Here is a 19118-nt window from a genome sequence, read left to right on the forward strand (position 1 = left end):
GATTGGGCGAATGTCTGGCTAATCAAAGAAGACCAAGCGACCGGAAGGCGGGAATTCGAGGCGATTGAGCGTTTGATTGACGGCCGCGGTTTTAACTGTTGACATCCTGCTGGAGGGTGTAGTTAGCTTGCTGGACGACCTCCAAATTTCATGCTCGCCATTTCCTTTAGGCATTACGGTAATTTCAAGAGAGCGCCAGTAAGAGAACATTTCTATTGAGACAACCAAGAATTTATTAGCTATAGTATTTACATGAGTGAAAAGGCAGTTATTGCCTGGAATTTGGTAGCTTGCTAGCTAGCTAAATCAAGTCTGGATTTTCAGTGATGTTGACATGTATTTTGGTTGCCCTCTGAATATACAGTCCATTAATTAATAAATTATTCTGTTTATGGTCTGTTTTCCCAAAGCATATAAGGTCAGCCATGCCACTGCAGGCCTTCTCCTTCCCTTGCCCTGAAACTCGATTCTTCAAAGCAGGTAGTTGTATCTACAAGTTCAAGATCAGAGGAGGCAGCAGCTTCAGGCAAGACAGACATTGTTCTTTACATCTTCCCTGCCTGGTCTTCATACTTAATAGCTAATATACGTGTAGTTTAGCGTCCCAAATCGTAACCCCATTTGTACAGGCCCTAACCCCTGACCAATCGGCTATCCTAACCTTAACCACTCAAGGTAGGGTGACCAGACGTCCCCGGTTTCCGGGGACAGTCCCCAATTTTGGCTACCTGTCCCCGGCTGGATCTGTCCCCGGAAATGTCCCCGGTTTTCACTGTGACTGAAAGACCCGAAATTGGAATGAAAGAAAGAAAAAACTGACAAAACGTAGCCGATAATCGCACACTCGCAGGCTCCAGGCAGCCAGAGCCAGCGGTGCTCAGAGACGTTTTAGAAGCCGTGTTTTACGATGCTAAAATCACCGATTATTTACATGGAGTCTGGTGCGTTTAGTGAACGCAATTTCGCGGACTTTTATGTTTTAAAAAGGATTCTAATCTTTAACAGAAAGGTTGACCTCCTTAGAAATCCTTTCCATAATGTTGTCAGACCCTTAGAATATTAATCTGAGTCTGTTAGCAGCTAAACAAGCACTTTTATGAACGTAAATACAAGCTGGACAATTATCCTATTAACTTCCATTGCTGCGATCTCGTTTAATACTGCATCACTGTCAAAGGAAAATATGTCCTCAGTAGTTTTTGTTGTATCTGATTCTCAAGGAGCTGTTGCAGAAACAAGCCTTGAGCAGTAAAGCAAAAGCTGTCAGTAGTTCAGTAAACATTACAACATTATGAAATATTGAGACTTTCTATCTTGAAATATTAGGACTATAAGGACTTTCTATCTTGAAATATTAGGACTTTCTATCTTGAAATATTAGGACTATTAGGACTTTATATTTTGAAATATTAAGACTTTCTATCTTGAAATATTAGGACTTTTTATCTTGAAGTATAAGGATGGATTTTTTTATCTTGAAATATTAGGACTTTCTATCTTGAGGTGTAGTGGAGTGGAGTAGGAAGTAGCAGCAGGGGTGGGTCTAGGATCAGACCTGGGGGGGGGCTCCCCTAATAAGAACAGCTCTAGGTCTAGTGTCCCCGTTTTAAGTTTTAACAAAAATAAAAACATTACTTGTTTTGGAGGTAAATACGCTTCTGAGCTGAAAATGTCCCCGGATTTTGTCTGAGAAATCTGGTCACCTTAACTCAAGGTCAAATGCCTAACCCTGACCAGTCGGCGGGTCATAGCGTGGCCATAGTGGAATTTGGGACACTAAACTGAACACAAACCCTATTTTTCTTCACATGTTCTTTCTTTTGGTGAAAGTAGTAAGTTAAGTATAATATGACAGCAAGACAAGACAGCTGACATATCCCAGACAGCACAGCCTAGCTGTTTAATTTGAAGCTTAGCCTAAAGCAGGGCCAAGAGACAGAGAAGACGGTGACACCATTACCAAGCTTGGGATAGGGTTTAGTAGAAGTAATATTAAGTAGATTAGCTCTTATTTCACATCCTGGAAATCTTTCTCCAAATTGGAATGAGCATACTTCAATGCATCAGTGGAAATGACTTCATAACCAGCAGTGAAATTAAAAAATATTCAATTTTACCTATGGCTAAGCCTGAGACCATTCCAAATGCAAATCCAACAAGCTCCAAACATAGTTTGAGCAAAGGGAAAAATATTTTTAGACCAAACTTGAAACAGAGGCTAGCTTTCTATTAGAGCAACTACAGATCTGAGTAATTCTTTTTCTTGAAAGCAGAGCAAAACAAAACAAGCTCAAAATCCATACGCAACCATAAACATATATGCCAGGAAGAGAAAGATCAATGTTGTATCCTCCTTGTTTCCCTTCATCTTCAATCTCAAAAGCAGTTGAGGAGATGGCTGAGCTTCGAGCAAGAGAGGAAAACGTTGATCTTTTTTCACCCATTTTAAGTTAATTCTCTAAAAACACTACTGCCTACTATAATGGCTACTGTTATACGTTGTGATGTGTGTTACCTAAGTTTGTCTTAACATTTTTGTTTCATCTGTCTGCCTGTATTCAGGGATAGCATCGTAGAATAAGAGTCTTATCTTGGAATGCCCAAAGCCAAAACCTTATTTTTTTGCACTCAATACAATAAAAGGCTTTTAATGCATGCACTTTACCACAACTTAAATTGGTAATACTGTGTAACAACATATTGTAATAATAATGAATTCATTAATGTATTGCTTTTAATTAACATATTTCACCAGAGGAGAGAAAAATATGGGAGGAAACTGCCTCAATCAGGAACTTGAGGTAATTATGGATACTGCTCGCCTACTTTGTCAGCATTCACCTCCAACATTAACTGTTTTGACTCACTGTCATTTGCCCTTTTCTTTATCAAATGAATTGTCTACTTTCACAGTAAACTGATTCGTTCCGATCTCTAATTATTCTTTTTGTTTTCAGGACATTATCAGAACTGTTCTTGGCAACCTGGACAGTCTCCAACCCTTCTCTAGTTCCCACTTCATTGTCTTCCCTTGTATCTTTTACTTCAGTTTCTTTATCCATCAGTGTATTTATTTGTCTGTTAGCTTTCTACCTATCCCCATCCCCATATCAATGCTGTATATATCTCCAGCACCCTTCTAGCCTTTGATACTGGGATGCTGGATGGATAACTGAGCAGGCCTACCGGGCACAGGCCCAGGGGGTCAGGAAGGGGTCCTCCTGACTCTCAAAGAGACGCTAAAGGACTGAAAATATACACAAAACAACCAAAAAACACACATATGGACTATAAACAGACCCAAAATTACTACTAAGATTCAACTAAAAATAGATGTGAAACAATCCCAGAAATGCAAAGTGACTTAAAAAAAGAGATGCAAAATGACCAAATCTTTGAGTTGGGTGTCTTCTTTCTATGTAGACAGGGTGGGTGGTCACTTACATGTCGGTGAGAATTCGGTTGCAGTAACCGGAAATAAGACAAAGTGGGGACCCACAGACATGATCACAACTAATATTCAGTGTTGAGATCACTATAGTGCATGCTTATGCCTTAGTGGATGGTGCTGTAGCAGTTTTGTATATTTTCTTCAAATCACTATACTGCAAAAGTACAGAGCAAAGAACCCAGCTCCTTGTTAGGATGCCAATTCCCTAGATGTTCACTGTATTTTATTAACTGTAACTACCAGATAGGAAGAGGCGAAAGGGAGCGTCTAAGGGGATGTGCAAACATGGTGAGATGAATCTGAGAGCCTACCCGTTTAGTCTCATCCTCTACCTGGAGAAAAACGTGCAGAAAGGTGAGGATGAACACACATGAGCAAAAAACACTCACAGCATATTAAGTTGTATTCACAAAATACATCCTGTACTTGCAAGGCATCACATGTAACCAGCACAAAGACATTTTTGTACTCATTATGAGAGAGAGAAAGTTCCAAAAAAAAGTTCCCAAATGCGGAGATGACGAGAGCAGGGTAGAGTTCAAAGATTTTTAACACAGTGTAACGAGGTACAACCAGGAACAGGTGACACAAGGAAAGGAAACAGGTGAAAGACATCAGGGCGGAGCAGACAATCACAAAGTCGAGTCGGGTTACAGGAGTGTGGTAAACGACATTTGTGCCTATGGTGAGTTGAACAACCTATGCCTTAACGCAGACAAGACAAGAGAAGTAATTATGGACTTCAGGAAAACCCCACCTCCCTTGCAGCCCCTTATTATTTTTTTATTATACTTTATTAATCCCACAAGGGGAAACTTATTATTATCAAGGGGACTGAGGTGGAGAGGGCTGATAGTTACAAATTCCTGGGACTACAAGTAACATCGGATCTGAACTGGACTGTGAACACTGTTGCCACAGTGAAGAAAGCCCAGCAGAGATTGTATTTCATCAGGCTGCTTAGGAAAGCTGGTCTGCACTGTCGCCCTCTCACCCTCGTCTACAAAGGACTGATAGAGAGCATCCTCACCACGGGCATCACTGTTTGGTACGGAAACACCAACCAGACAGAGAGGAAGGCTCTGCAAAGAGTCGTAAAGACTGCAGAGAGGATTATTAGAACAGAACTCCCCTCCATGGACACAATCTACACAAAGCGCTGCCAGAAAAGAGCAGAGAGAATTATAAGGGACACATCACATCCAGCTCACCCCCTGCTCGTACACAAAAACTGTACATATAATCTCAGGCACAAGCGAGCGGACAGCATCATCACAAAGACAGCACGATTTTATAAGAGCTTCTTTCCAGCTGCAGTGAGACTTTTGGCCAAAACAAAATGAAATATTTTGCTGTGTGTAACGTAACACATCTGTGCAATACACCTGTGCATCTTATTTATTTACTTATTTTTTAATAATAACCGTGCACTTTAATATCTTTATAAGGGGTTGTCTTTAGGGGCCAAGGGCAATATGCATTTATATTTTTTGCAATTTAGGAATGCAATTTATTTATTTTTATTGGTACTTTTTACTAGTTTTGTGAAATTGTATTTATTTATAATGTAAATGCTTTGTGTGTCTTTTTAAACTCAACTTGACTCTGAGTAACTACTGCACAAGAGTTCCTATGTGTGAAAACACAAATGGCAAATAAAGTTCTTGATTCTTGATTCTTGAAAGGGCGGGAAAACACATTACAGGAAGTAAAACAAGACAGGAAAACCAGACTACCCAAATAAAAACAGGAAACACAAACTTACAAAAACGCACAACCATGACACAGTGGTCTATAAACTGTAGTAGCTACGGTAACAGATTTGTTCTATGAAAGCAGACAGAGTCATGCATAAGGGCTGTATAGGCTCCATTGTCATGTTTACCGTTGTTACGGTATGCCATGGATGGAAAATTGTCATTCCGTGTACATTTGCTTATCTACAGCATTAAAAAAAATAATTGTATCCTTGTATTTCTTAAAGGGAGACTTTTTACACTTTAAAGGTTCAATTATTTTAAAGGTTAAAGCCTTTGTCTAACCAAAAAAAACTATTCCTTTAAGGTTCATTGTAGCTGATAAAAATAATAACAGCTGTGTAATACATGATATCGGGATATTTTTTCAGAGAACTCATACCTTTCTAACCTTCTGCGTAAAAGAGCGGCCAAGCATTAATGATATGGTTAGCGAGCACTGGCTGTGTGATAAAGAACAAAGATTGTGAATCTCAGTACAGTATTGTACACAAACAGACACACAAATGACTATTCAGGCATGTTGATGTGTATCGTGTATTTATCTTGCAGAAGAAGCCAAGCAAGCAGAGGAGAAGTTGAGCTCAGTGAGTTTGGTTACTGTTCTGTCTGTACTCTTCCACAAAAGAGTGTCACTGAAAGGACAAAGAGAAATGCAGTATAGTGTACCCAATATTTTGACATCCGTTGTGTGTATTATATACTGTATGTCCGGAGTTGTGTGTCACAATATAACACTGCAACACAAAAAGACCTTTGTTGGATTGTTTTTATATTAAATGAGATAGTGTCATGGATCATGTACACTGCGCTACTGCATGTTTTCTAGGAGAAACGCGTGGCACAGCAGTTCCCCCCCGTTTCTGAGCCCCAGTCAAAGCGCCATAAAAGCGATTCACCACTAGAGGAGGCCATACTAAAGGACTTAATCAAGGACATGGTGGCTGAAAGCGAGGTTTCTGTGGTTGGGTGAGTGCTCTCTTTACTACTGTAAAGCTTAGCTTAGGGTGTGTGTGTGTGTGCGTGCATGCGTGCGTGCGTGCGTGTGGTTATGCACAGCCTATATTTTACCAATACCTTATACTTGTACCTTTATACTTAACTTGTATAACTTGCATACTTACATTAGTTGTTAAAACCCATCCTCTCTTCAAGGGTTTGGTGATATGACATTGCATACCATTAGACAACATACATTTGTGACAGTAGAAATACAGCAGGCCCTATTGACTACATCATGGATTACGGTGTGCTGGGATGTACATTTATAAATGTAGGCCAGGGCTAATTCATTTGTCATTGCTTATTGTCTTTATTCCTCTTCAACGTGAACAGTATGTATTGTTTTGAGGGTTGTGATGTGTATAAAGTGCCAGTGAAGATGTAAAATCACTTAGACATCTATTCTGACAACTGCCCTGTTTCACACACAGACACACACACACACACACACACACAGACATACACACACCACACACACACACACACACACACACACACACACACACACACACGCTCCAGTGATTGCGGTTATTAACAGACAAGAGGCGAAGGGGCGCCACCTCAATCACACTGACAGTCAGATCAGTGGGGCGAAAACTGTGATTTCAAAGATGACACACTCACACACACACCCCACCTAGTTTGTATTTAACTTATATAAACAGAATTGTCTCCTAGTTTTGAACTTGAGGAACACGCACTGTGTAAACATCCTGCAAGCAGCAGGGCCTCAAGCATCATCACCACTTCACAGGAAATCAAGTTTCATTAAGCAATTCTTCTTGAATTATATTCACCACATTGACCATTACACTTCCATGTCCTTCACCAGCATAGCACACACTTCAGAAGTGTGTGTGTGTGTGTGTGTGTGTGTGTGTGTATGTGTGTGTATGTGTGTGTGTGTGTGTGTGTGCGTGTGTGTGTGTGTTTGCGTGTGTGTGTCTACATGATGCCCTGGGGGGACAGATGGTTTGTTTCTTTGTTAAACCTGCTAGAAAGATGGGAACAGAAAAGAATGAGAGCAGCATTTTCTGGCAAAGCGAGACTAACCAACATGTAACTCACGGCCTTTCGAGGCATGATACCCACCAATTTAAATAAAAAAACACTGACATGAACAGACAAGCATTGAAATTCATTGCCTTAACAGACCCTATTCTGTTTATATCGTACTGTATGTTCTCTATAGATTACTATAATTGAAACGCCTGATGAATTAGACCCAAACCTTAGTGGCAGAAACTGAAATTGAAGGAGGAGTAGGACTGTATGGATGTTATTCTTTACATTAAAGTAAAAAGGGAAGTTCTTCCATGGATTTGACTTAATTAAGCGTGGGTTGTGTCCAACTTTCAGCAGGCGCTCTCTGTATTGTCCACAAGTTGAGAGAGAGGTGAAAGAAGATCCAGGACATGCTGACAAGGTGATCGGTTCAGTCTTTTACGCATCATGTGTATCTGCCTCACTGATTTGTCACTCTCCTAAATGTCAAACAAAAAAGCCAGTCATTTCAGCCCACAGTTTTTTGGAATTATTTGATTCCAAAAAATTGTCTTCCAATATCAGTCTCATACTACCCTTTCATTTCCTCTCTACCACATAGATAAACACACACTTGTAGCATTGTTGCCTGTACTGTAGCCCGCGGCTAACATTAGCGCAGACAGGTAGGATAACAAGTGTGATTAAGGTTAATAATGACATTACATCAGGCACAGTGTGTACTTATTTCTGGTGATGTGCTTCAGATTGATTAGCAACAAAGTCCCAAAATTACCCCCAGCCCGGCTCCCTTCTCGTCCACAGCCTTTCATCTCATCTGATCCGGGGGTTTTTATCTTTTTTTACACCTGTCCACTCTTTTCCCCTCACATTTCTTTCAAGTGGGGGAAAAAATGATTTAAACTAATTATGTCAGCCCATCAAGTTATGTTCGGAGAAGCAAATTTTCTGAGACAGCACTCGTATCAGGCATTCCATTCTAGCAATGCACTTTACTGTTAATGATAACCGTGGCAGATTTATGCCTCACATTCATGTTCACCTACAGACACAAGTATACTAACTTTCATTAGCAAATTTCATTAGCTAGCTAACTACCTTTACATCAAGTCCGGCAGAGTTTTTAATGTTTTTGGCTAACTCATATGAAAATGAGAGATTTGCAAAGAATTCTCATTGGAGGGCTAATTATAGCATACCATAGGCCTAAATAATAACCATGTTAACTCGGTGAAAAGTCAGCATTCACTCCAGTTTATGATCCACAATGAACACGTTGGGGGGGGCAGATAAACATCACTTTCCGTAAAGTTGTACTCCTGCAAAAGGCACAACTCCAAACTCTTTTTATATGGATTACCACTCTTACTACAGGCCCATGCACACATCTTCACCATATGGAGAAATCCAACGCTGCAGTAGGTACAGTTCCAAAGCTATGATTGGACAATCACTATTTTGTGGGAGGAGTTAGAAAATGGTCAATTCACTGTAAAATTGATTTCATATTCTGTTCTATTTTTCCTATTATTTATAATTTCTTGTAATCCTCACCCACAGAAAGGTTCAAAGGGGATTGACGTACCCCAGCAGAAATTGGGTGTCAACACGGTCAGAGGAAGTTGGACTGCAGGTGAAGTGCATCCTGGGACAGTTCAGAGCATGGGAGAGGAGGAGAGGGATGAGAAGGAAGAAAATGCAGACTCTGGGGCACCAGGGATTTGGACTCGAATGGCCAGGTCGGTATGACAGCACAGGCGCATCAACAGAGAACAGTATTTCTTTAGCATGCTACAAGCTAAAGCTAAAAACATGAACCCAACAGCAGATGATTGAATCGGCACACCGTAAGGGGAAGATTCTTACCTGTGGAGTGGATGGTGATGTCTTATTCTCAGATTGGATTGACTTCTTACACCCACAGGAGAAACAAGAGCTAATTGGTGCTGTACATCTGAAAGACAAATAGTTGACAAAGATGAAAAAGGATTGGGGAAATCCAGTTTTTATGAGCACAGAAATTACAATATTCCTGTGAAATGTCTGTTGAGACAAGCTGAGACGCCAGATGTCCTTAGGCACACAAGAGACTGACAAAAGGATCTCCACATCGACAGAGCACGCCAAACAATCTAGCAAGTGTAGTCTTTTCATGGTCATAATGATGTGCAGTCGCAGCCTCACGGGATCAGCCCACAGCTGCATTAATCACACATGCAGTCTGTTGACCTTCTCTGTCTCTCCTCCTTTGCAGCCACATCTTCCCCTTCTCCTTGTTCTTCAGGGACCCCTGAGGGCCCCGTGCTAGAGAGACACGGGATGGTTCTGGTTCCAGCAGTGGAAACTCATTTGGGTTTGTTTGGGTAAAGTTCTGCGCTGCCGTCAAAAACTGTTTTCAGATTTGTTTTTTCACAAATAGTATTTCATTAACCTGTTGGTTTTTCATTTTTATTATCCACCATACATCTTCCATATAAGTGTCATTGTTTTTTTTCTTCATTTTTCTGAGATATCTCCTGTTCATGGATCCTTTGATTTTATAAATCAGTGTTTTGTTGATGCCATGAGCAAATAAATACAGTATGGTTACTTCTTTGTTTCCATTGGAAGTTTTTTTGTGATTTTATGTTGTTTTATATTGCTCTATTATGGATGGAGTCTTTGCTATTAGCTTGTTTCACATTATTGTTTTTTATATCATCACCTGTAATACCTGGATCCTGTATTTTTGCTTGTATTGTATAGTTCTCTTTTTTACAACGGAATCAGACTCTACATCATCTCTGCGACTTCATAGATAATACTTCTTATGGATTTACTTTCTCAAGATTTTCCCCTTCCTCCAAATCCAACAAAGCAGCAGTGTGTCTTTCATTTCTCAGTTTCCTATCTTAAATTCTGCTACATTTAACTTTCCTTTCATGATCTGTGACCCCATCTGCATTTGATTTATATTGTGTTATTAAAATTCAGTTTCCAGTTAGGAGAGCTCATTTTCTTTGTCTGCACACTGCTTTAATCCGGATTTTTCTTTTTTACTGTAATGCAGTTTTTATTTAATTTTGTTATGTAAAATGTGAATATACGGAAACCAGTTCAATCCAAATGGTTACGTCTTTCAGACAAATTAATTCACAATAACACATTCTGAGGCTTTATTCTGATAAATGTAGTAAACAACACCGGCTTGTTCTCAACATTTCCACTGCTGTGTGTGTGTGTGTGTGTGTGTGTGTGTGTGTGTGTGTGTGTGTGTGTGTGTGTGGTGTGTGTGTGTGTGGTGTGTGTGTGTGTGTGTGGTGCGTGCGTTGCGTGTGTGTTCATAAGTGCACACCTTGAGCTTCAGTGAGTATCACCTTGTGGAACTCCACTTTTCTCCTGTCATCTAAATTAGCTAAGTGATTCTTTCTGTGTGTGTGTGTGTTGTGTTGTGTGTGTGGTGTTGTGTGTGGTGTGTGTGTGTGTGTGTGTGGTGTGTCAGAGTACTTAAAACTGTACAGCGCGCGCACACACAAACTTTTTGTATATTTAGATCTAATGTTTGTCACTACTCGCAAAATGCTAATAAATCTGGTTATTGATTTACTTCATAAAGTAACGTGTGTGTGTGTGTGTGTGTGTGTGTGTGTGTGTTGTGCGCGCCTGCATGCTGTGTTTATATATATAGGGGTAAATGGGTCTACTGGACTGAAACATCATCTTAGAAACAGGAAAACTTTGCCTAATCCTTTCCTTATATTGTCATAGAGCCCAGAATAACACACACATAATCTTACACTCACATCTACTTACACACTTTGACCACACACACAATATCCTGTCAGACATAATCATGCACACACATCATACTCTGCTGTACAGACACACAGAAACATCATACATTTCATTCACACACACACACACACAGATGTGCGTACACACACAGGCATACACACTGAGATTAAAATAACAGGGCAGAAGTGGAAGCGGACACATTAATGATATTATAGTTATTCAAGACGCCACAGTTTCCACGGCAGCCGAGAGCGACAGGGCCACGGAGCGATACAAACATCAGTCACCCCGCTGAGTCACACTGGAGAAGTGTGTGTGTGTGTGTGTGTGTGTGCACGCGCTTTAACTACAAGAGTCTCCAGTTTAACAAAGTTCATTCACGTCTAGTTCTCTCCTGATGAGGTGCTGTAGGCCGCTTCGATTCATAGATTTAGGTGTGTGTGTGTGTGTGTGTGTCTCTCTCTCTCTCTCTCTCTCTTCCTCCTCCTCTCTCCTCTCTCTCTCTCTCTCTCCTCTCTTTGGTTGGCATGGAATCAGAAGAAACAACTGCAACTTACAGTCAACACACTAATTGTTTTGTGTTTTGTGTATGTGTGTGTGTGTGTGTGTGTGTGTGTGGTGTGTGTGTGTGTGTGTGTAGCTGGGGGGTTTAGGTGATGATGTCACACATTCCGTTTTCCATTGACATAACTAGATTGGGAATGTTTGGGATAGAGGGGCCATAAGATGATAATTGTGTTTTCCTTAGTAGGTGTGTGAGTGTGAGAATGGGAGTGAGTGTGCATCTATCCTGAATCAGTAATTACACAATTGCATTACAACCGGTTTTGACTTAGAATAATTTTGCTGTAAGGTCTGAGAGGTCAAAAAAATATTATTTTCTCTCTATTGTGGGGCAGAATAAATGTGTAAAGGCGTTCCATATTTTCTTAGTGTCAACAAATATTAAAAAGTTCAAACCAAAAATGAATTAGTACGATTCATACTATCTCAAAACTGTCAGTGGCACATCTCTAGAAACAGATCCCAAATATATAGTATTTTTTAATTTATTTTTCAAAAAAGGTGAATTTCCTGAAACATTAGGCCACTCCAGATGTTTGCAAATGTTACACACACACCAGTGAAAACCGGATTTGTTGGGAACTATTTTCAGCAGTGGATAGATACATATTAGGTTGTCGTGATGTGGGTGGATGTGGAATTGACTCACGCTGCAGTTTGTGTTTATTGATATGTTTTTAATAGTTTTTGGACAACAATAGAACTCTTTGGAACAGAGGAATAAAGTATATATCTACCTTTGGCTGCCAAGGCAAGCTTAATAAGTGAAAGAGATGAATTGTATGTTTTGACGTTTTAATGGGATTTGTTGACAGTAAGTCTTTGTCTATAATTGAATTGAAAGTGAAAAATTGTGCCAACACAGTTTCATAAATCCAACCTTTTTCCAGAGCAAATCAAGTCAATGTTTCCTTGATGCTCATGCGGGACATACCTTATTCTTGCTCATTTCTAGAAAATCATCTACAGAAAGTTTATATCTTTTGGAAACAGAAATATTCTTATTGCACTTACAGATGTTTTCCCCTTAAGAAAATGACGTTTTAGGATTTTTGTTGCAGTGGAGAAATGAACTTAAAGGCATCAATCAGGTCCTATTGTTTCCTGAGTGAGTTACTTATTACAGTGTGGGAATTTTTCGCAGGGTTGAGCTTTTGTCCTTTCAGTTGTTCAGTTGATCAAAGGTCATAACGAGCATCTGCAGTTTGTATTTCTGAAGGAATAGCCTCCAGCTGCTGCTGTAGCTGAATACATACAGGGAAACAATGAGATGATGATGATGATGATGAGATGATGAACAATGATGATTTTTGCATCTGGCATCCAAACAAGGTACTGTATATATTAAGTTAAAAGAAATTGGGACACCCCGGTTCACCTCCCGCTACTGTTTTGTGATTGATCTATCTATCTATCTATCTATCTGTCTATCTATCTATTGTGATTTTATCATGTTGTGAGGTCCTTGACTTCTTGAATACATTCTCCTGACAGTTTATCAAGCACCGTCAAAGACAAAGACGTTTTTTTTAAAGTCAGGTCGTTTATTTTTATTGCCTTATATCAGTGGGCTATAGTGTTCTAGTGGGCTATATATGTGCCGTTCTGGGCTATATAGACCCAGAGCGGCAATGATTCCCAACTCAGCCCAAATTCTCTAGGGAGACATGAAAAAAAGTCATAGAAAAACCCCCAAAACACTGAAGTAACCTCAGGAGATGCAGATTCTCGCTCTTCCAGTAAGTAATACATTTGTTCCTTCACCCTGAAACCCAGTTTCTCCACCGCAAGCGAAAAAAAGGAAATCCATTTTGTGTCTTTGGCCAAAAGTTTTAAAGTCATCTGTGGTCTGATCTGGCAGTGTGTGACCTTTGTGACATGTCACAGAAGTGTCCAGAAACTGCTGCAAATGTCCAACAAATAATCTAAGACCCCATTAAAAGAATGTCTTTACCCGCTGTAGTTTGGACCGGCTGGTTGCTAAGATGGTTTCCTCTGTTCAAGACGAGAAGCAGAGCCAGGCGTTCCCCACAATATACCCATCATGTGCCACACACACACACACACACACACACACACACACATGCACACGCACACACACACACACACACACACACTGGACCCAAAGCCACAATATCTTCTGACCCGACCCTGCCCTTCCTCCTGCAGCCACAAATGGAAAACCCAGGCAGACTTTGTGCGTGTGTGTGAGGTCTCCCATTCAGTTTATTTATTAGTTCACTGTATCAACTGGCAGCTGAGGCCTAGAATGATTTTTTTTTATGTGTGTGCGATTATGCGTGCATGCATACACGTGCACTTTTATTTTTTTGTGTGTTTAGCCTGTGTGTGCGTCTCTGTGCATGCATGTGTGGTAGAGCTGTGTGTGTTCTTACTATTGTGGTGGTGCGTTGATGGAAAACCTATCTAGTTTTCCTCTGTGTCACAGCAGCGGCCCCCCCCCCCCCCCCCCCCCCCCCCCCCCTTAAGGTTGAGAACAGAGAGCGAGTAGGGGGCAGGGTGGAGGGACAAAGAGACACTAACACTCTCCAGGAAAGACGTTAACGGAAGACGCAATTTTTACATTTCTTTTAGGTCATTTGACGCTTTGTGTGCAGGTAGAAGGAGTGGAGAAGAAAGAGGGACCTGTGGAAAAGGAAGAAGAAAAAAAAAAGATTCACACACACACACACACTCAGCTGTCTAATTGTGGGTGTGTCCAGAGCTATACATGCCTTCGCTCTTACCTGTCTTACTTATATATCCCTGCATAAGGCTTAGAACAGACACACACACTCACACACACCTGTCAGTGGACACACCTGCTCTGCACTCCAGAAGCTGCCCTCTCAGCCCCGCGTCTTCAGGTAAGACTGAGCTCCTTCTCACAATGGAATTTAGTGCATCATGTTGGTGGAATAGACCTTTAAATCCTGTACTTGTTCTGTGACATGTAGGCTGAGATTGTTGCTTTCTTTAGATAGATTACATTTTTTTGTAATGAAGAGAATTCTATGCTACAATTTAGATTACGTTGTAAATATGGGGGAAATAACACCTTAACCCTTCCATATATGTATTTACATTCTTATTCTGCAGACATCTTACTTGTATGTCTATGTTAATATTAATATTAATGTTGCCACATGCTACCACACACACAATATTTGGAACATTTATCCTGTTTGTTGTTGAAAGATACAAAGGTTTTTCTGTAAAAGGCGGGTTTTATTTTGAAACTCATCACTACTCAGGTGGCTTTTTATTTTCATGACTATAAGCATTTTTGCAAAACCCAGCATTACTATTTAGAAAATAGACTCAATAGATCATCCTTCATGGACTAGACTGCAACATTACATGCTTTGAGTCCGTGGTATTTTTAGGATGTATGTTTTCCTGTCATTTAGGCTGTAACTTTTACCCTAGCACAAATAATGCACAATGAGGAAGGATGCTACTTTAAAAAATAAATAATAATAAATGAAACCCTATTGGTTTTGTTCTGTATTGAGTGTAATTAGCAGCTGTTTCAGATTGCAGAACAATTGATTGTACTTGTGTGTAATGATGCCGATGGTCCAAACTACATCAATACAACAGAGATGTTGTAGTTTTTTTATATGGCGTAGAATAAAATTGTCTACTGCAACTTCTAGGTCAGCACCTGGTCTAAACTGAATTGTTCAAATAATGTAAGTTAAATTGAAGACAATCGAAGATACTTTAGGTGAAATATTCCCACCTCCCACTCTCCACGTCTGTATATGATGTTCAACTTTCCTTCCTTTTGGTGGTATTCAGTTTGCAGTCTTTTAAATTCTGAAGGTGTTTTTTTTTTAAAGTGTGAGTAGATTTAAAGATGGGCAGTGCGTCCACTTTGTGTCATGGACTCCTTCCACCCCCACGTTTGAAATTATCCTTAAAGGCATCACTGATAAACGTGGTTTTGAAGGTTTTGGTTTGTGCGGGGTTTATTTTTAAAAGCTCTTTTCTAGGGTATATATTCTTTCGGCTGTATTGGAGGTCTTAAACGCCAACCCTCCCACTATCACGTCCCACAGCGGGGTGTAGCGTATTACAACCCACTTTCCTCAAAGACAAACCAGGCGTGGAAACCCCACATGAGAGGAAAAAGCCGGGCATTTCCCCTGCCCCGCCAGTTGACACGGGGTTAATGGCCTCGCACACTCAGTCCTGACCCGTTAATTTGTCGGTATCAACGTTAATGGCGTCCCCAGGGGTCATTCCACCATTACCATAGAGGCAATTCCCAACGCTCCAGTCAGGGGGAAGCCGAGTCGGAAAGAGCTGCCATTTTACAGGGCAAAGGTCAGCATCACCAAATTCCCAGGAAACCATGACTTTACTGTTTATACACGTGTTACGGTGTGTGTGTGTGTGTGTGTGTGTGTGTGTGTGTGTGTGTGTGTGTGTGTGTGTGTGTGTGTGTGTGTGTGTGTGTGTGATTGGGAGTGGGGGGCCGTGAGCATGTGCATGCATGGACACTTGACTCGCTCAAGATCATGCATGCATGTTTGCACGTACAATACATGGTTAAAATGGAAAACCCAAAAAAGCCTTGTATTCAAATAGAGTTTCGGGTTATGTCATGGCCGTCGTGTGCGCTGCTGCTACGGTACGTGTGTACGAGTTGGTGGGAGCAGTGTGCGTACGTGTGTCAGCAGGTAGCTGTTAAATGAGGCAGATTGAAAAGATAAAGGCGGTATTGTTGTTATCCACATTAGCTGTTGCTCAGCTGAGTGACACCCAGGCAGACCTGCAGGATGGGAAAGCACCTTGATAGATGAAGGATTGGGCTCTGGGCTTTGACTGAATACTCAGTGTTTTTGAGACGGCCTCTTCCGTTTCCTCAGCTCAGAAAACCGACTGGATCACTTTTGACTTGTGACACTTTGTAATATACCCCAGAACGAAGGGAAACATTTTAGAAAAGCCCAAAAAGAAGGTCTTCTGTTCTGTTTAGATCCTCCGGGCTGCCGTCCAGATGGCGCTGTGCGTGACCTCACATTTCTGCCTGCTGGTCCTACCAGTGATGTCACTGTTGCTGCTCTTCTGTCCCATTGGATGGAGCTACGATGGCCTCACCCCAGGGTGTTACCTGCACCGTAAGTAACACACAAAACAGCCTCCATACATGTGCACATTTACAGGACGTTACAGGGCTTATGGGAAATGTGGTCTAGGAGAACAGCAGCATCACAAGTCCTTTGTTGCATCCCAAATACTCACACCCATCCGGCACCTGATTGCCAGACTCCCTCGCTCATCGCTCCACCTTTTCTCTCCTCTCCAGCCTTCAACGTCACCATCCGCAGTGACCGTCGCGGCACATGTAAAGGCACCCACCTGGTGTACGCCTGCGTGGGCTACTGCGAGTCCAGCGCCTTCCCCTCCAGGTACTCTGTGTTGGTGGCCTCCAACTTCACCCACAACATCACCTCCGCTTCACGATGCTGTACCATCAGCAAGGACGCTAAGGTAAGGGGAAATGAAAAAAACGGGGGGGGGGGGTCAAGGGTTTTATCACGTTTGCCAGTTGTTCATGTCCTCTGGCTTTTCCTACCTCAGGTCAAAGTTCGCCTGGATTGCCCTCGAGGTCGTCACCATGACGAAATAGAGATCCTGACGGCGAAGGCGTGTCGCTGTGACATGTGCCGCAAGTCCCGCTACTGACCCACCGCGACAGTATGGTGCCTGCCAAATGTACACCAGGACAAATAACCAAGTTAGTCAGATAAGAGGTGAAAAAAATCTGGTAAATGATTGAAATACAAGTATTTCAGTCACTCTCCTTTTCCTAGCTATGGCCACTTGTTTTGAATGTTGAAGAAAATCCACTTTAACTTATTTAGCTGGAAGAGAATCAACCTAGTTACTGCCAAGATTAAAATGGGAAATTCACACTTTTTATTGTCTTTAAAGATTTGTGTGAGTGTCTGTGTGTTTTTTTGTGTGTGCTTGTGTAACGTGTGATGTAAGGGAGGTTTTTCTTGAAAACTTGACTGATGCACATTTGTGTTTAAAGGCTATATAAACCATTCTGTCACTCACGGGTTTTTTTCAAATAGCTCTGAGGCTTGGCAGACACTTGACTTTGAAAGCAGCCAATACAAAAAGAGTTTAACCCACGATTCATACTCAGTGACTCAGTAGCGAGTATAAGTACACAGAGACAGTAAAGTCATCTTATTGACTTCCACACTGTCAACCTTTGAAATCAACATAAAGGTCTTCCACACACGTAGGTTCATTCTTTCCAATAACCACTAAACACAGACAACAGACCAAAGAATGTACACATTTATTTATATTTATGAATTTGAAAAAAGGACATTTTGTAAATAATATCTATTGATGAAACCAAAGAGTGTTGGAAATGTCAATGAAATAAAAAAAGACAGTAAGAGCAATGCACTGTATAGTTTGTGATGAAATTGTATTCCAATAAATTTCTATTCTGCAACTGTGGAGTAATTTACGTGGATCTTTCTTCTCGTTTCACACCCACACATGCACATAGACACACACACACACAAAATCTTGTTTTTGTTTTCCTTACTTAAGGGGACATTGCATTTATTTTCATTCATTCCTTGGTGACCTTCTCTGACCCGATAACCATGACAGCTACATGTCTAAATACAACCCTTACCCCAGCCTTAACCTTAAACCTTAAGACTTAGATTTAATGACATATGTTGGGGGGGGGGGGACTTACATTTTGTTCCCCTAAGTCCCCACAACATGACCTATTGACCTCCCCACCACTCTCTCTCTGTACAGTGTATGTGTTACGTCACCTTCAGGTAAACACATCAGGTATTATTGTAAAAAAAAAATACATATAATAAAAAGCCTCAAGATTAATACTGGACCGGTTAAAGGACCTTGTAATGTCAATTTCAGTTGAAATGATAATTTATTGCTAAATATCCCCATACAAACAGTTAACCTGGGGCCTTTTGGACCTCTAAGGGTCCAGGGCCCCAGGACTGTTGCCTGCTTTACTTGGTTGGTAACTCAGCTGTGGTACACACACAAATAAAGTACAGCAGTTGGAAAACAGAACATGTCCAAAACTAACCTCTTTTTTATGTTTAAATATGTATTTAACAAAAGCCTTTGTATGTTCTTAAATTCAGTATTGCTAATATCATGGCAAAGATTCACAGAGCTTTTACTATGAAATGTAATGCTTTCTCTGTTATTTTCCCTTTCTTACAGACTCATATAAGACTCACACACACACACGTCTTCAATCTACAGAAAGACTCATTTTAGGTCACTAGATGTCACTTATCACACTTACTCAAATGTCTTCATTTCATCATTTTATTCAGTCAGTCAGTTAGTAACATTGTCTGCTGCCCGTTAGAAGGTCTCACACTCCGTGTCCTGTGTGGAGCACACGGCACAGTGGCAGTGCAAAGCCATGGGGTAGTGGTAGAGAGGGGAGACGTGGGGCTGGCAGCCCGGCAGGCGGGCGGTCATGTGGCGGGTACGGCTGTACGTACACACGCGGTGATGTCGCTGGATAAAGG

At 41.1% G+C, this 19118-nt stretch overlaps 3 protein-coding genes across 8 annotated transcripts in view; 2 read left to right on the forward strand and 1 right to left on the reverse strand.

The window, feature by feature from the left end:
• Window positions 1-25: 25 nt before the first annotated feature.
• majin (membrane anchored junction protein) lies at window positions 26-10181 on the forward strand. Of its 5 annotated transcripts, none has more exons than XM_032544337.1 (10): window positions 26-178; window positions 411-526; window positions 2756-2801; window positions 2958-3033; window positions 3695-3805; window positions 5761-5795; window positions 6038-6177; window positions 7570-7636; window positions 8776-8954; window positions 9470-10166. In XM_032544337.1, exons 2-10 carry the CDS (start codon window positions 426-428, stop codon window positions 9507-9509), a joined length of 795 nt encoding a protein of 264 aa, XP_032400228.1. In that variant the 5' UTR covers window positions 26-178; window positions 411-425; the 3' UTR covers window positions 9510-10166. The 5 variants fall into 5 exon arrangements, with proteins under 5 accessions (XP_032400228.1, XP_032400225.1, XP_032400223.1 ...); XM_032544334.1 differs by having other exon boundaries at window positions 27-198; window positions 7573-7636; window positions 9470-10181; XM_032544332.1 differs by having other exon boundaries at window positions 27-198; window positions 9470-10167.
• Window positions 10182-13538: 3357 nt separating this feature from the next.
• Window positions 13539-17432, forward strand: gpha2 (glycoprotein hormone subunit alpha 2). Its single transcript, XM_032499324.1, has 5 exons — window positions 13539-13599; window positions 14329-14420; window positions 16541-16682; window positions 16871-17055; window positions 17146-17432. The coding sequence occupies exons 1-5, from the start codon at window positions 13539-13541 to the stop codon at window positions 17248-17250; spliced, it is 585 nt and encodes a 194-aa protein (XP_032355215.1). The 3' UTR covers window positions 17251-17432.
• Window positions 17433-18914: 1482 nt separating this feature from the next.
• The window catches only part of LOC116707133 (glycoprotein hormone beta-5), a 2361-nt gene continuing 2157 nt past the window's right edge, over window positions 18915-19118 (reverse strand). For both annotated transcript variants that reach the window (XM_032544347.1, XM_032544348.1), the window contains one exon: window positions 18915-19118. This exon is cut by the window's right edge and continues 19 nt beyond it. In XM_032544347.1, the coding sequence (XP_032400238.1) occupies window positions 18949-19118 (170 nt within the window). In that variant the 3' untranslated portion in view covers window positions 18915-18948.

The sequence above is a fragment of the Etheostoma spectabile genome, chromosome 19 (assembly GCF_008692095.1).
Source record: "Etheostoma spectabile isolate EspeVRDwgs_2016 chromosome 19, UIUC_Espe_1.0, whole genome shotgun sequence".
NCBI classification, from domain to species: domain Eukaryota; kingdom Metazoa; phylum Chordata; class Actinopteri; order Perciformes; family Percidae; genus Etheostoma; species Etheostoma spectabile.

Excerpts from the sequence above, each read along its gene's own strand:
- majin (XM_032544332.1), top strand. The coding sequence starts at position 151 with ATGCTCGCCATTTCCTTTAGGCATTACGGTAATTTCAAGAGAGCGCCA. Across the intron at positions 5,796-6,037 it reads CAGAGGAGAAGTTGAGCTCA|GAGAAACGCGTGGCACAGCA; the intron begins GTGAGTTTGGTT and ends CATGTTTTCTAG. Across the intron at positions 8,955-9,469 it reads ATTTGGACTCGAATGGCCAG|CCACATCTTCCCCTTCTCCT; the intron begins GTCGGTATGACA and ends CCTCCTTTGCAG.
- gpha2 (XM_032499324.1), top strand. The coding sequence starts at position 13,539 with ATGGTTTCCTCTGTTCAAGACGAGAAGCAGAGCCAGGCGTTCCCCACA. Across the intron at positions 13,600-14,328 it reads CCCCACAATATACCCATCAT|GCTTAGAACAGACACACACA; the intron begins GTGCCACACACA and ends TCCCTGCATAAG. Across the intron at positions 14,421-16,540 it reads TCTCAGCCCCGCGTCTTCAG|ATCCTCCGGGCTGCCGTCCA; the intron begins GTAAGACTGAGC and ends TGTTCTGTTTAG.